The 16,710-nt window shown below is 41.2% G+C and overlaps 3 protein-coding genes across 12 annotated transcripts in view; 2 read left to right on the forward strand and 1 right to left on the reverse strand.

Annotated features, from left to right (window-relative positions):
- The window catches only part of inpp4b (inositol polyphosphate-4-phosphatase type II B), a 213,152-nt gene extending 205,244 nt beyond the window's left edge, over positions 1–7,908 (forward strand). For 8 of the 10 annotated variants that reach the window (XR_011675684.1, XR_011675686.1, XM_071407530.1 and 5 more), the window contains one exon: positions 3,119–3,328. Coding sequence is in view for 7 of the 10 variants with exons in the window: in XM_071407530.1 (XP_071263631.1) it covers positions 3,119–3,302 (184 nt within the window). In the remaining 3 variants the exon portion in view is untranslated. Of the gene's footprint in view, positions 1–3,118; positions 3,329–6,733 lie in introns of those variants that run through there. The other 2 variants (XR_011675685.1, XM_071407531.1) reach the window with 1 other exon arrangement.
- A 111-nt stretch (positions 7,909–8,019) lies between these two features.
- Positions 8,020–10,028, forward strand: LOC139579166 (B-cell lymphoma/leukemia 10-like). The gene has a single exon (XM_071407538.1). The coding sequence runs from the start codon at positions 9,146–9,148 to the stop codon at positions 9,893–9,895; it is 750 nt and encodes a 249-aa protein (XP_071263639.1). The 5' UTR covers positions 8,020–9,145; the 3' UTR covers positions 9,896–10,028.
- A 237-nt stretch (positions 10,029–10,265) lies between these two features.
- il15 (interleukin 15) lies at positions 10,266–15,885 on the reverse strand. Its single transcript, XM_071407540.1, has 6 exons — positions 15,608–15,885; positions 14,544–14,638; positions 11,609–11,726; positions 11,407–11,454; positions 10,982–11,134; positions 10,266–10,757 (listed from the first exon to the last, which is right to left on the reverse strand). Exons 1-6 carry the CDS (start codon positions 15,665–15,667, stop codon positions 10,626–10,628), a joined length of 606 nt encoding a protein of 201 aa, XP_071263641.1. The 5' UTR covers positions 15,668–15,885; the 3' UTR covers positions 10,266–10,625.
- Between the last annotated feature and the right edge of the window lie 825 nt (positions 15,886–16,710).

The following is a 16,710-nucleotide window of genomic DNA, read 5'->3' on the forward strand; positions in this document are numbered from 1 at the left end:
GTTAGTCACATGTCTGTGGAACTGTGGAACTTGTTCAGTTTTTGTTCAGTTTATGTCCCAGTTGTTGAATCTTGTTATGTTCATACAAATATTTACACATGTTAAGTTTGCTGAAAATAAGTGCAGTTAAGAGTGAGAGGACGTTTCTTTTTTTGCTGAGTTTATAAATTCTATTATAATTTTTATAATCTTTTACATAGGATGCAAAATGCAGCAGTGACTCTTGAAACCTCGATAAGTTGCGACAACCAGTGTTTACTAGTAGCTAGTTAACCAGTAGCAATCCCGAGTTGACATGCTCCTCTGTGTTGGAGAAATTCTCTTTACGCATCCGTCCGTGCCTGCGTCTGTGCACTGGCCTTTTAACTATCCCAAAGCCTAGGACCAAGAGGCAGCCTTTAGTTCCTATGCTCCCAGCCTCTAGAATAGCCTGCCAGAAAACCTGAGGGGGGGCGAAACTGTGGACATATTCAAAAGAGATTTTAAAACACACCTGTTTAATTCTGCTTTTCCTTAGAGTGCTTTTTAGTCTTTCCATTTTACTGTTATTCTCTGGTGTTTTATACTCTTATGTTTGTTGTGTAGTAAATATTTCCCTTTTTATTTTCATAGTTTTTTATTTATGTTTTAACACTGGGCATTGCATTCATGTCTGAAATGTGCTATATAAATCAAGCTTGATTTGATTTGCTGCTGGTATGTGGCCCCTAGGGGCCTCTACTTAACTAACCCACTGGCTCTTTCTGAATATTCTGCTCTTTTCTCTGACTGACAGTGTACTGCCTAACAGTCTCTGTGGCTTCGAACAAAAATTGGGGTTGAAGGGAATAGATGGCAAGCTATTTTGATATTGTCTGATGACTCCTACAGCTTTTGCCTCATCACACATCAAGGTTAAGTGTAAGTGGTAAATTAATTAAATCCATGGACTGCTTCCGCATAGAAATTTTTTGTTGACATAAGAAGGATGGCTCTGTGGAAGCTCCATTAGTTATGAATGGGCCTTGTTTCATCTTGGTATGATTATAGTAATTGAAGTACCGTCTTACTTTGGCACCGTAGCTTAACAAGCTAGTTCCATACTTCAAGTTCTGAACATTATGCACTGTTTGCTTTGTGTCAGATCAGTTGTCTCCTCCTTATAACTTTGTGATCTTTGTGCTTTGCGAGCACAATTGGCCCAGTGTCGTCCGGGTTTGGCCGGGGTCGGCCGTCATTGTAAATAAGAATTTGTTCTTACTACTTTCTCTCACCTTGTAGTGACTCATGTATAGACGGGTTGGCTGACAAAGTCACGAAAAGGATGATGTGGCCGGAAGCGTTCCACAGGGATGCTGGCCCATGTTGACCCCAATGCTTCCCACAGTTGTGTCAAGTTGGCTGGATGTCCTTTGGGTGGTGGACCATTCTTGATACACACGGGAAACTGTTGAGTGTGAAAAAAACAGCAGCATTGCATTCGAAGGAATCTTTGTTTCATCTGTGCACCAACTGTAGAATTTCAGCACTTTGCCCACGAATGGATTGAATGAAATTCAACCTCAAACAAAGAGTGATTATCAGAGCTGGAGAATGGATATGCTTTCCCATGTGTTCCAGTGTCAAGAGGGTTCAGACAGAGTGACACTGGAAGATAGCTGTAGGCTTGACCCGTCTATGCAAAGTTGAACCGGTAACTATCAATCTTCAGTAAATACGTTTAAGTACTGAGCAGCTGTAAATATGATGGATCATTCTTTCAACGTAGTTTTGTCAGAATAGCCTGTATACTGTGCGATCAACACATCATGTAAATGGTCAGTTGAATGTGGCTAGTTGTTAATATTCCCATGAGTAAAAAAGTGTGGATCAAATATGCCAGTCTTTTGCTTGCAGAAATGCTATCACACCCACTGTGTGTAACAACATACACCATGTGTTCACGTGTGAAATGTAACAAAAACGATACAGCTCAGATGATACCCCGTTCAATGGCACTTCAATCTTTTGTCTTGCCCGTTCACCCTCTGAATGGCACACATACACAATCCATGTCTCAATTGTCTCAAGGCTTAAAAATACTTCTTAAACCTGTCTCCTCCCCTTCATCTATACTGATTGAAGTGGATTTAACAAGTGACATCAATAAGGGATCATAGCTTTCACCTGGTCAGGTCTATGTCATGGAACAAGCAGGTGTTCCTAATGTTTTGTACACTCAGTGTAGGTCATAGTTCATAGAAATCTGGACACACTGGACAGTTACTTTAACATAAAGTACAATGGTAAGTGATAAATAACACATTGTCCAAGTGTTTGATTTTGGTCCCGAGGGTTTTGGCCAACAGCCAGTCTTTTCATGTTGGGCGGCAGGTAGCCTAGTGGTTAGAGTGTTGGGCCAACAACCGAGAGGTTACTAGATCAACTCCCCGACCTGACAAGGTAAAAATCTGTTGTTCTGCCCCTGAACCAGGCACTTAACCCACTGTCCTAGGCTGTCATTGTAAATAAGAATTTGTTCTTAACTGACTTGTCTAGTTAAATAAATAGAATAAAATGTTCATGAAGCTTGCTTGACTATCTCTCTGTCAATACATTTACTGCCACTGTTCCCTTATCTTATCCAACATGTATGTCTTGTTTAAATATTGACATAGTCTGAACCCAAGTGTACATTCTAACTGCACAACGGTCTGGTTTCACTATGGCTTGTTCTGGATATGTGGAGGTAAGGCTTATCACATTTCCTTAAGTTTTGGGTTGAGATCTTTAAATGTCCCTTTCTGTTGGCTACATGAAATCAACAGGTGCAACAGAGCGCATCCAAAGCTTTGTCAAAATAATTTAAGTAAATAATTGAAAGAGGAGAGATCCACATAAATGATCGTGCCTGTCTCTACTCGCCCCCGCCTCTACTCTTCCCCTTCATACTTCAACTCCTCTCTTCATGTGGGACTTACACTCTTCCATTCATCTTTCCATTTACCCATTCATCCATTAATCCGTCCGTGCATGCGTCTGTGCTTGCTGGTTGTCTTTGGCCCATGTCAGGGGTCTCTCCTTTACTAACCCACCGGTTCTTTCTGTCTATTCTCTGTCTCACCTGCTCCACCTCGCCCCTCGCCCCCTCGCCCTGCAGTCGGCTCACCCAGGGAGAGGTAGTGTGTCAGTGGGATTCGGACCCCGAGGCGGCGTGCTCTGTAGCGGAGAACAAGCCGGCCTCGCGACACTTCTACCCCATCGCCCTACTGCTCGTCAGCTCACACCTGCTGGTCGTGTGGTTAATTTTAAGTCTTGTTTTTCTGCTTGCAAAATATCAATAAAGTTGCTGACGATGCCATGTACTAACCTTGTGTGCGTCGGGTGGTGATTTTTGTCTGTGCAGCTTGTTTTTTGGGAGGGAGAGAGTATGGAATTTGTGTTATTTCATTGATTTTGCTTTGAAAGGGTAATTGGGTGGATACATAATTGAATTTGTACAATCAAACACAAGCTTTCGACTGTTAATCCGACTAGCAGGCTTGAGGATTGGATGGAATCGATTTAGAATGTAAGGGATTAAGAAAATTAATTCTCTCCGCTAAGACATATTAGCTTCCTCTATTTTCACAGATACCATACTGTTGAACCTTGGAGGCTTTTTTCTCCCGTACCAAAAGCATTGGCCATATAATACTATCAGAAGGACTGGAGATAAACAGTTATCTCTTCATGTCAATGACAGAGAGCTAACGTTCTGAGAGCTAGCATTGCGTTCTGGTTGGCTGCTCTGGCACAGATACCAAAGTGCTAACAGCGTAACTGAAGCCGATCACACTGTTACACACTCCAGTGTAAACTCCAAGCAGCTTGAGGGCACGTTTTTATCATAACCTCCAGTTGACCCCTGTCAGTTGAGGGACCCTCCTCTTCATAGAGACTGTGATTTATTTACTAAGATTCTACATTTAGTAATGTACTGCATCTCTTCAATGATTCCTATGTCCTCTGGAATAGTGGACGTGGAACCCCCAGTCTTCTTCCCCACTCCAACTATCTCCCCCTCTACTCTAAAGTAGAGCATAGTAGGATTCTGATGAGCAGGGGGAAAAATAGAGCCGTATAAATCAGTAGTGATATGCTCCAAGACACTTTCTCTCCCTCCGTTAGACTGCTATTAGTGTGTTTAGATGGTTAGACTGCTGTTAGTGTGTTTAGGCGGTTAGACTGCTGTTAGTGTGTTTAGATGGTTAGACTGCTGTTAGTGTGTTTAGATGGTTAGACTGCTGTTAGTGTGTTTAGATGGTTAGACTGCTGTTAGTGTGTTTAGATGGTTAGACTGCTGTTAGTGTGTTTAGATGGTTAGACTGCTGTTAGTGTGTTTAGATGGTTAGACTGCTGTTAGTGTGTTTAGATGGTTAGACTGCTGTTAGTGTGTTTAGATGGTTAGACTGCTGTTAGTGTGTTTAGATGGTTAGACTGCTGTTAGTGTGTTTAGGCGGTTAGACTGCTGTTAGTGTGTTTAGATGGTTAGACTGCTGTTAGTGTGTTTAGATGGTTAGACTGCTGTTAGTGTGTTTAGGCGGTTAGACTGCTGTTAGTGTGTTTAGATGGTTAGACTGCTGTTAGTGTGTTTAGATGGTTAGACTGCTGTTAGTGTGTTTAGATGGTTAGACTGCTGTTAGTGTGTTTAGATGGTTAGACTGCTGTTAGTGTGTTTAGATGGTTAGACTGCTGTTAGTGTGTTTAGATGGTTAGACTGCTGTTAGTGTGTTTAGATGGTTAGACTGCTGTTAGTGTGTTTAGATGGTTAGACTGCTGTTAGTGTGTTTAGATGGTTAGACTGCTGTTAGTGTGTTTAGATGGTTAGACTGCTGTTAGTGTGTTTAGATGGTTAGACTGCTGTTAGTGTGTTTAGGCGGTTAGACTGCTGTTAGTGTGTTTAGATGGTTAGACTGCTGTTAGTGTGTTTAGATGGTTAGACTGCTGTTAGTGTGTTTAGATGGTTAGACTGCTGTTAGTGTGTTTAGATGGTTAGACTGCTGTTAGTGTGTTTAGATGGTTAGACTGCTGTTAGTGTGTTTAGATGGTTAGACTGCTGTTAGTGTGTTTAGATGGTTAGACTGCTGTTAGTGTGTTTAGATGGTTAGACTGCTGTTAGTGTGTTTAGATGGTTAGACTGCTGTTAGTGTGTTTAGATGGTTAGACTGCTGTTAGTGTGTTTAGATGGTTAGACTGCTGTTAGTGTGTTTAGATGGTTAGACTGCTGTTAGTGTGTTTAGGCGGTTAGACTGCTGTTAGTGTGTTTAGGCGGTTAGACTGCTGTTAGTGTGTTTAGACTGCTACTGTTATTCCGTCTCTAAAACAGCAACTGTAGGAGTGATCCCAGAATGTAGGAGTGATCCCAGGGAATAGGAATGATCCCAGAGTGTAGGAGTGATTTCAGCTAACAGTGTAGGCACAGCGCACAAACGTTTCTCAGTCTTAACCTGCCAGGTATGGGATGTTTACAGACTAGAGGGAGGGAGGGAGATTCAAGAATGAATACACTGATAAAATACAAACGAGTTGACAGAATTTGAAAATGATTCACTTGGACATGCTGACAGGTATGGGATGTGCGCTACCACTGACTGAGCAAACATGGCTATGGACCGTTCTGAATTTATGGAACGGATGCATGCAAGAATTTGGCTATTTACATTGACTGGAAATAAATATAGATAGGCGTCATTTAATTAATCTTGGCCTGTGAATCGCTTTCTCCAGTTGGCTACACTGAGCTCTAACACTAAACATCATAGTTTCTAAAATGAAGTACTGCAAGACAGTGTTTCAAACTAATATATATATATATATATGTGTATATATACACACTAACAGCAGTATATATATATATATATCAAAATGTGCCCACTTCTGCCGCAGATAGAGGATATATTACCAGAAATTCTCATGTGGTCCATTACATGACGATCTAACATTATTTGCCTATATCAGCCCATACTATATATATATATAGTATGGGCTGATATAGGCAAATAATGTTAGATCGTCATGTAATGGACCACATGAGAATTTCTGGTAATATATCCTCTATCTGCGGCAGAAGTGGGCACATTTTGATCTTGCCTAGGCTGCAGAATTGCTGGGACTTTGGTTGTTTGTCCCTCCCTAGACGTAGTTTGACAAACCCAGTTTTAAATAATAATTTGCACGGGCATCATGTTGCACCAAGAGCTCCATGGCCATTGAGAGGCCATAGTATAAACGGATAAGGAGAGTAAGCTTGTCCATGGTGGTCTGCGAACCCACGACCTTCCATGTAACGCTCTCGAGGTGAAAAACAGTTTGTCAGTCTGTATATCTAAGGCTCTGGTCTGTCCTCGGAATGAGGGGAAAGGTAGGCATGTTCTCATCTATACTTTGTTTAATTATTATTTTGGATAGAGGGAGGATCACTTTTGTCAAGCGTTCAGGGAGGGTCAGGTGAAAATATATTTGGACTAAATTAGGGTCATCCATTTTAATTTCAGAGAGGTCTGATTTTCTCAATGTATCCCTTATTATTAATAACTTACAGTCCCTTACCTTAGCTGTCCTACGGGTAATATTTAACTGTTGTCTGTCTGTTATCTGTTTCCCATCTGTCCGTCTCTTACTCAGTTGTTGGTTGTTGTTTTCCATACTAAAACACTTTTTGAGAAAATGATTCATAATTTCATTTCATTCTTCTTCCCTCCTTTTTGTCATCATGGCCACGCCACCAAACCAGGGAGGGATGTCGGATTGAGAATGTGCAAAAGAATATTAAATGCCGGAAGTATGCCTTCAACATGCTGCAGCTGATGGCATTCCCCAAGATCTACCGGCCGCCGGAGGGGACCTATGGGAAGGTTGACTCCTGAACCCAACCTATATATAGGAACGAAGATGGCTACGTCCTGATTCTCCACCCTCCACGGGGAGTGTGCATGTGCACACTTTGGGAGAAGTGTAGGGAATCAGGACACAGCCGGTGTAAAAACAAACCAAATGATTCCCGACGTAATCTAATCCAAGCAGTGAATATAGTAGCAATAGAAATATAGCCATGCACTGCAGGTCCAGATGTAACAAATAAATAAAAGGTTTAGGTGTTTCTGATATTGGCCATGTTATGCAATGTTGCTGGGACACACTGTTTTGTACGAGTTAAGTTTGTCCGTATTTCTTGTTCAGGCGTTTCTTTGTCATTTTCTTAATCGTTGAGTCATCGTTTGTAAGATCTGCGAAGCGTGTTGCTTGCCAATTGAGCATACTTTCTCATGCTCTGTTTCTGAAATGCCTTAAAGGTTAGTCACATTCGCACAAGTAAACACAGTAACTCATTTGCGTCAGACAACATGGCTTGAAGGAAGCCTTGAGAAGGTTCTATAAGTTTGAGAAAAAGCTGAACAGACTTTCCCGTTTAGCTTGTTGTTCATGTTCACACGGGTCTCTTTTGTAGAAGGCTGTCTGTCCCTTAAGGAGCCTGAGAGAGCTTACTGTAAATACAATTTAATTCCATGAATATGTTCTCTCAATCATGGTTGCTTTTACGACCACTTCATATTTTTTGGTACAATAATAAACTCAATCGTAATGTCTCACAAAATATGTTGAATTACTGCCATATCTATCACATGCTGTATATAACTTTACTTTTGTTTAAAGATATTGCTTTCCTTTATTTTCCCTCCACAATCAGTCAATTGAAAACCAAACCATAACCCCTTTGTATCATAATATTTATTTTTATATCCTTTTTTAATCCGCTTTTATGCTTTATTCGGGGTCACTGTCTTGGATTCAAAAGCATCCAAGGCTCTTCCTGTATGTTAAATATCTTTGTTTGTGCTTTGCAATGTGTTGCATTCCTGTTTATTTAATTCAAATACATTTGATTAAATTGCTTGGGATGGATGTTAATATCTGTGTTCATCTTTTCATAATGTCTATCTAATTAGGGCAATGGATGTTGATCTCTCTGAGGCAGGAATGTCCAAATAAGAACACACACACGCGCACACACACACACGCCACTCATTCTCGCCTCATTGTTTCCTAATAGGGAACTGATCTGAGGTAGTTCCCTTTTTCACAATATTGGCTTCCAACTCCAACCAGTTCAATGACTGACCAGGGTTAGAAAGGGGTTTGCTACATTATCTCAGTCAGTTCTTTGGTTTTATAATCATTGGCTTCCTTTTAGCTTTTCTATGGAGAGGCACTGTATGTAGTAAACGTTCTGGAAATCTATTACTAGGGAACCTTCATTCTGAATCTAGAGTGATGAAGGAACACTAACGTTACATAGAGTTTTTTGTACCTCTTCTTGGAAGGAACTGATACATAGGATGCATCCCAAACAGCCCCCATATTCCCGTGTATAGGGAACAGAAGTAGTGCACTAAGAAGTGAATAGGGTTCCATTTGGGACATAGATACGGTAGTTCTTATTTTTTTGCATCATTTCAGGTTCTTCCCAGCATCTTGGAATTACAATGAATGACATGATCTTCAGAAAATAAATGAGCCAATGGGGCGCTCCGTTGTCCAAAAACACCAAACTCTCCTGGAACAATAAGATATCCACAAAACCATAGTTCTGCATTTCAAGCAGAACACAACCCTCAAAACAAAACAAAGAAAAAGATCTTTGAAGAAAAAGATCGGGTTCCTTTCAACAATATACAGAGGGCAATATTCTCAGTACCAGCATGTTATTCTGAGCATTCGTCCAAATATTTGGAGAGAACGGGGAGAAATGAAACGGAGGCAGAACAATGGGACTGAGGTGGTGTTATGGAGTTCGTGCGCCTCGCCTCGTTGGCCCTTTGTGTTTCTGGTCCCCAGTCAGTCCCCTCCATGTTCAGGTGGGGTCTGGTCTCTCTGGTGGTCACACACACACACACACACACACACACATATTCTCGCCTCATTGTTTCCTAATAGGGAACTGATCTGAGGTAGTTCCCTTTTTCACAATATTGGCTTCCAACTCCAACCAGTTCAATGACTGACCAGGGTTAGAAAGGGGTTTGCTACATTATCTCAGTCAGTTGCTAATATTACAAACCCTTATCTGAAATTCCAACACTGGGCATTCCAGAGCCTGAGCAGCAGCTTCAGAAAACTAAAGAGCTCACGGGCAATTGGCTGGAAAATGGACTCCTGGTGTATCACCGACGAAGACATGGCGGAGATCAAGAAGGAAGCGTTGGAGCGTCTGCGTCCGTACCTCTGTGAGAAGCTAGTGGCCGACCGCCACCTGGACTACCTTCGGTCCAGGAGGGTCCTTACGCGGGACGACGCCGAGGACATCTGCTGCAGGGTGGGGAACAGCAAGAAGACCGGTAGGATGCTGGACTACTTAGCCGAGACCCCCAGGGGCCTCGACTACCTCGTGGAGTCCATACGCCGAGTGAGGACCAAGGACTTTGTCATCGGGAAGATCACCAGCGAAGTCGAGGCGGTGAAGATGGAGAGGAGAGAGGAAGCCATCTTGTCAGCAGCAGGTAGTTCTTCGCCGGTCTGTATATGCAAAGAGAGAACTCCCTTTGTGTCGTTTCAGAGTGACAGTACTGGATATAAAGGCAGTAGTGAAGCACAGTCCATCCAAACCTCTCTGTCCAACTCCAAAGACAAGTGGGGTCAAAATGAAGCATCCTTTTCCTGGAGTGCCCTTCCTGAAGGAGTTAGTGTGTCTTCTCTACCCAGTCTCCCGAAACCAGGAGAGCAGGGCGCCCCTTCAGTGCCCCTTGAGGACACCGAGCCCGGGACCTTAGAGTCTGAGAGCAGTGACCAGTTTCACACCCTCCGTTCCTTTTCAACCCCCCCTCTCTGTGATGGAGTAATACAGAATGTCTGGATTCAAACAGACAGTTTGGATTATATGAGGACAGTAAAGGGTTAGGTTTTATTGTTTCATAACTGTACATGTCATCGTTATCAAATGTTTTATTTTCCATATCATAAAAGCCTACAGTGGATCCACGAGACGTGGTTTCTGACACGTTTGTTCTAGCAATAAAATATTTTACTAAAAACGTTATTGAAATGCAAAAAATCCTGTTCTCAATCAGGAAACAAACAGAACTATTACAAAATGGATGTGTGCCAGAACGTTGTACTGGAGAGCTTTAGTTTCATATCTTCATCTGCTACAGTATCAGGAAATGGAGCACGGCAGAGCTTCCTGTTTCTTTGGGGCACAGTCCCACTTCATGTCCCTATTTGAACTTCTGCCAGGCACCCATATTCTAGGAAATGATCAAATCAACATGTTTATGTTTTCTTGGGATTTTATTTTGATTCAGGATGTGCAATTTTGACATACCGACGAGAACTCTTCAAGGGAAACTAGTTAGGGACAGTTAGTGTGTATATGACTTGGATAATAAAACTAAAACACGTAAAGCTCCAAATAGGCATTTCAATGTGTTAATAAATATGACAAAAGTACAGATGTAAAAGTTATTATATACAAAAATATAAACAGCTAGTTACAATTAAACTTGAACTGAGAGGTAATATACATTAGGACACGAGCACTAGCTGTCACTCTGCTAATTTCTTCACATACTATCATGACCAAAGGTAGAACACAAACAACATTTTTTGCTACGTTATTTATGAAAAACAATTTAAACACATATTTCCATTATATTCGGCGGACAGTTTGCGGCTATTCTCTCCAAAAGGCGCTCCATGTTGTAGAGGAATATTGTGGAGTTGGCAACTCTCTGTGCCTCACACGGTGAGCATCTAGAACTGTTCTGTAAATGCAGAAAAAAGAGAAGCAATATAATTGACATTTAGATGAAAGCAGAGTGACATTGGCATTCAAAACACTGTTGCTGCTAATCAAATGAATGCCAATTAAAAATGTATTGTTGAACAATTGGAAGTATGGACCGTCAGGACTTCTGACAACACTACATTGCTGTTGTACCATACATATTTGGGATAAACTTCAGAACTTATTTAAAGGTTAACTTACATATTGGCGTTCATGTTCTTCCAATGTTTTTTTCCGATGGTGGATGGATGTTTTTATTTGATCATGGTCGTTATCTGTGACCTGCATGTCCTCGATCAGGACAACCTCCAACTCCAATAAGTAACAGTGCATGAACTTAAACAGGCAGTTGTCCTGGGGAAGAACAGAACCACAGGCTGTGTTACAGTATATACACAGACTATAAAACATTGATCTGGAAATCTATAAAAGTATGCAAAAGAGGTATGTTATAATCATGGCATTACAATCTGGGGCAGACTGGGACCAGAAATCGGCCCTGGCATTTCTAACACACTGGACCCTTTTTTTCCATGACGCCCCACACCGCATTTTCAAAGGAACCAAAATAAAAAACTGTTTGTGACAGTGTGTTCTATGTATTGCATATTGCTACAAGAACTTACATTGTAGATGTCATCGTTGGTAGGAGCATACAAACAGGCATCTGATTTCTGACAAGAAAGAAAACCACAGTTGTATGAATCATTTCTTCTTATCCTTCAATGTAACACATGTTACTAGTCCTTTGAAAATTCCCCTTTACCCTAATTTCACACCAAACACGCCATACCAGGACTACAGGACATTCATTAGCTGTAGTCTTACTTCTATGGTACTTTTCAACCGTTTCAAGTCCTCCTGAAGCTCTCTAACGTCTTGTATTGTCAGCCCGGGAGTTTCAGCAGCACCAGCAATGGGCAAATGTGCGGTGGCACTCAGGCAGCTTTAATAGAAGAAGTACGGATGAATACAGGGATGATACACAACGTAACACACAACACAATGAACTAATATGTCCCTAGTTTATTTAGTTATGATTGTGGTAATCTCTAAGGATTTTATACGTCATATGGTTAAAAAAACTGTTAATTTCCAATCAGGAGTCTGAAATAATCCAGGCTGTATCACAACTGGCCATGATTGGGAGTGGTGGCTCACAATTGCCCCAGCGTCGTCCGGGTTAGGGTTTGGCCGGGGAAGGCCATCATTGTAAATAAGAATTTGTTCTTAATTGCTTAGTTAAATAAATACAACAACAAAAAATGTCAAAAGGCATGCATGTACTCATTTTTATTAGGGGTGCACAAATCAGCCCCTCAAGTTCCACTTGCTGGTTCTTGTTTCTCCCTGGTCCCTAATTGATTAATGTACAGTACCAGTCAAAAGTTTGGACACACCTACTCATTCAAGGATTTCTTTGTTTTTACTATTTTCTACATTGTAGAATAATAGTGAAGACATCAAACTATGATAACACATATGGAATCATGTAGTAACCAAAGAAAGTGTTAAACAAATCAAAATGTTATATTTGAGATTCTTCAAAGTAGCTACCCTTTGCCTTGACAGCTTTGCACACTCCTGGCATTCTCTCAACCAGCTTCATGAGGTAGTCACCTGGAATGCATTTCAATTAACAGGTGTGCCTTGTTAAGTTAATTTGTGGAATTTCTTTCCTTCTTAATGCGTTTGAGCCAATCAGTTGTGTTGTGACAAGGTAGGGGTGGTATACAGAAGATAGCCTTATTTGGTAAAAGACCAAGTCCATATTATGGAAAAAACTGCTCAAATAAGAAAAGAGAAATGACAGTCCATCAATACTTTAAGACATGAAGGTCAGTCAATCCGGAAAATGTCAAGAACTTTGAAAATTTCTTCAAGTGAAGTCGCTAAAACCATCAAGCACTATGATGAAACTGGCTCTCACGAGGACTGCCACAGGAAAGGAAGACCCAGAGTTACCTCTGCTGTAGAAGATATGTTCATTAGAGTTAACTGCACCTCATATTGCAGCCCAAATAAATGCTTCACAGAGTTCAAGTAACAAACACATCTCAACATCAACTGTTCGGAGACTGCGTGAATCAGGCCATCATGTTCAAATTGCTGCAAAGAAACCACCATTTTACTAGGCAAGTCAGTTAAGAACAAATTCTTATTTACAATGACAGCCTACAGTGGGTTAACTGCCTTATTCAGGGGCAGAATGACAGATTTTGACCTTGTCAGCTCAGGGACTCGATCCAGCAACCTTTCGGTTACTGGCCCAACACTCTAACCACTAGACTACCTATCTCCCCAAATCTAAAGGACACCAATAAGAAGAAGAGACTTGCTTGGGCCAACAAACATGGACATTAGACTGGTGGAAATCTGTCCTTTGGTCTGATGAGTCCATTTCAGATTTTTGGTACCAACCGCCGTGTCTTTGTGAGACGCAAAGTAGGTGAACGGATGATCTCCGAATGTGTGGTTCCCACCGAGAAGCATGGAGGAGGCAGTGTGATGGCGCTTTGCTGGTGACATTGTCTGTGATTTATTTAGAATTCAAGGCACACTTAACCAGCATGGCTACCACAGCATTCTGCAGCGATCATTTGTTTTTCAACAGGACAATGACCCAAACCACACCTCCAGGCTGTGTCAGGGCTATTTGACCAATAAGGCAAGTGATGGAGTGCTGCATCAGATGACCTGGCCTCCTAAATCACTTGACCTCAACCCAATTGATATGGTTTGGAATGAGTTGGACCGCAGAGTGAAGGGATGCTCAGGATATGTGGGAACTCCTTCAAGACTGTTGAAAAAACATTCCAGGTGAAGCTGGTTGAGAGAATACCAATAGTCTGCAAAGCTAGGCAAATGGTGGCTACTTTGAAGAATCTCAAATATTATATATTGATTTGTTTAACACTTTTTGGGTTAGTACATTATTCCATGTGTTATTTCATAGTTTTTACATCTTCACTATTATTCTACAATGTAGAAAACAGTAAAAACTATGAAAAACCCTTGAATGAGTAGGTGTGTCCAAACTTTTGCCTGGTATGTCATTGGATGACTGGAGAGTCCATGCACTTGCTTACCCAGGTGCCAATAAGTGTCTGACTGAAGGAATACCAAACGGTGGCCCTTGAGGACAGGAGTGGTGCACCCCGGCATGTATGTTTGAAGCATTCAAACGCCCAAATATATTGTAACGACCCTGGGTTTATAAGCGCGGAAATCGACTCTGCCGCACGAGCATGCTTTTGCGGCACAGTCGATAGCGCGCCGGACTTCGGGCTAAAAGGTCGAGGGCTCGAGACCTGCCCCCTGCTGTTTCATTACAATATATTCTAATAGCATGGAATCAAGTGTCAAACCCACTATGGGCACCATAGCAATAGATTTCCCAGTGCGCAATAGTGATGTAATGAAGACATAACATTATTAGATTTACCCTCAAAGCAGTAAGATGAATGATGTCATCGCCCGGCTGTTTAATAAATGAATCGTAATCTTAGCAATGCACTTGACTCTTGAAAGTGTATAGATACGAGAACCTCACGAATGCTGAGTAGTGCATGGCTTGGTGTCATACAAACAGATTACAGGGAGCATGCAGGGATTACAGTGAACGGAATGCATAACAGCTACGCTCCTGGCCATGCAAAGTTAAAGCTACATTTCAAGCTCTCTGTAAAAACACGTACATCAGAAATGTAATCAAACTGCAGCAAGCAATGCTGCTGTGTGTGTGTTTCATAAGGTGCTATACCTCAATATTAAGAAGCAATTCCAGAGCTCAGTGTTCAGACACTGGTGTTGATAGTAATGGAAGCCCCAGAAGAGACAGATCCATCGCACTCTTTTCTAGAAACAATCACACAAAAATTAGACACATTGGAATGCCTTGTTGTTCAAAATCCACAGGAAGTTTTTTTCTAGCGCTGGTCAACGCCCAGAGCTAGATGTTGTCCCCAAGCTGGGTCACAGCCAAAACTATGTGAAAGTGAAAGTATTTTTTACTATTGACAGCTTCTGAGAGAAAGTAACTATTTTTATACATTCATTGGAAAATAACAGAAGAACATACAGTTCTGGCATTAATCCCTAAATATTCTTAATAAACCCGTTTTTAGCTGATAGATCTGAACGTTAACACAGAGTGAGCTTTCTTGTTGAATTTCTGAAATAGGTAACAATGTTTACTGGTTAGGGATGGTTATTGTAAATTTAACAGTCAGATACTCTCCAGATCAAGGCAAAATAGCCTAATAGTTGTCTGGTCTACAGACCACAGATGTGTTACTTCAGCACCAAGTGGTTTAAATGTAATTCACAGTTAATTGTGCCAAGTGTCCCGTGTGAGGACAAGCTATTGAAAAAAACGTATTTTCAACCAACAAATACGCATTTTCAATCTCTTTTTAACGTCAATGTCAGTAGGCCGGATGAGTCATCACAAGTCAAATATCTATTTCCAAACTCCTGTGATTGACAAAGTAAGTTCACTAGGTTATAAACATAGTGGCAGTTTGCCACGCATGGACTTTGTTTCATGAAGAAGCACTTCGATCCTATAATTTCACTGTGTGGCTGAATAATATGACAGAAGGCAATGTAAAAAGAAGCCGTGGTTTAGGCTAAATACATTTACTCGCCACGCATATGCATTAGGTATACAATAAAACAAGTTTAGAAGTCAGACTGTCGCAGGAACTCCCTAGAACCTTTACTTTTTAGCGATAACCTTGTAGCCTGTCAAATATCCAATATTGTACCCGAACATAACCTATACAATGTAGGCTAATGACAATTTAACATTTGTAAATTGCATACCTTTGCCCTGCGTTCCAATAAACGAATGCAAAAAAAGAGCACTGTCAAAAAACCTGTCATCGGCGTTGTTCGCTGCCCCCCTAGCAGTTAGGGCAAAAGCCAAGATCACATTCTAACATTATCCAAGAGTTATCCATTTCATGTGTCGTAAATTCCAACCATTCGTAATTATGGCAAGTTTCCCGATAAGAGAAACGTTTGGCTCAAGAATTGCACGAGGACATAAACTCTGTGCCCGCACCCTGAACACATGGTGCGCGGAATGGCGCTCTCACCAGCGCTGGCTTTGCTGTAGCCTAAATGTTGCACACACCCTCACAAAATCGTCATACTCACATGGAAGCGGGTGTTTGATGTCAATCCTCAACTTCTATGAATGACTATTTAATTCAAATTACCTCTAATACTATAAATATTTCACTGTAATCCAATTATACCTTGCAGTGAAAGAACGTCGAAAGAAAGGCTATATGAAATTCCCGGAGATTACGCAAAGAATGTCTCCATTAATATAGTGTTTTAGTCCACCAGAACCTATTCTTAAACCCGGCTCAAGGAGAGTAAACATTTAGTACCCACTCATATACCACACCTGTGTTTGATAATGCCTATAATGAATGATGGACGGCTGCACAATGCGAATCACATAGTTCCCAAGTATTCCCACGCATAAGAGAAACAATTGATCGTATACAAACGTAACAAGGTTTTAAATTATGTTTTAGTCAAACATTATCTGTGTGGGCTTCATGCAGTCAATTTGCCTTCTACAAATTATTTGTATTATGTTCCGGCCCCCCGACCATCCGCTCAAGAAAAAAATCGTCCCGCGGCTGAATCTAGTTGATGATCACTAGAGTACGGTTTGACCATTGACTGGAGGTAGATGGGAGTGGTTGATCGCCCGTCGTGGATTTTAGACTTACTTATCATTCAAATATATATGACTACCCATAACCAAGTAGCCTACATCTGATCTGACACTACATTGCACTGACAAATCACTACTCAAACTATCATTGTAGTGCCAGTAGAGTAGACTATTGTATACAAAAAATGAATCTACAATTAACATAGGTCTACAGGAAGAGCATAACGTTTGT

The sequence above is a fragment of the Salvelinus alpinus genome, chromosome 6 (genome assembly GCF_045679555.1).
Source record: "Salvelinus alpinus chromosome 6, SLU_Salpinus.1, whole genome shotgun sequence".
Classification (NCBI taxonomy): domain Eukaryota; kingdom Metazoa; phylum Chordata; class Actinopteri; order Salmoniformes; family Salmonidae; genus Salvelinus; species Salvelinus alpinus.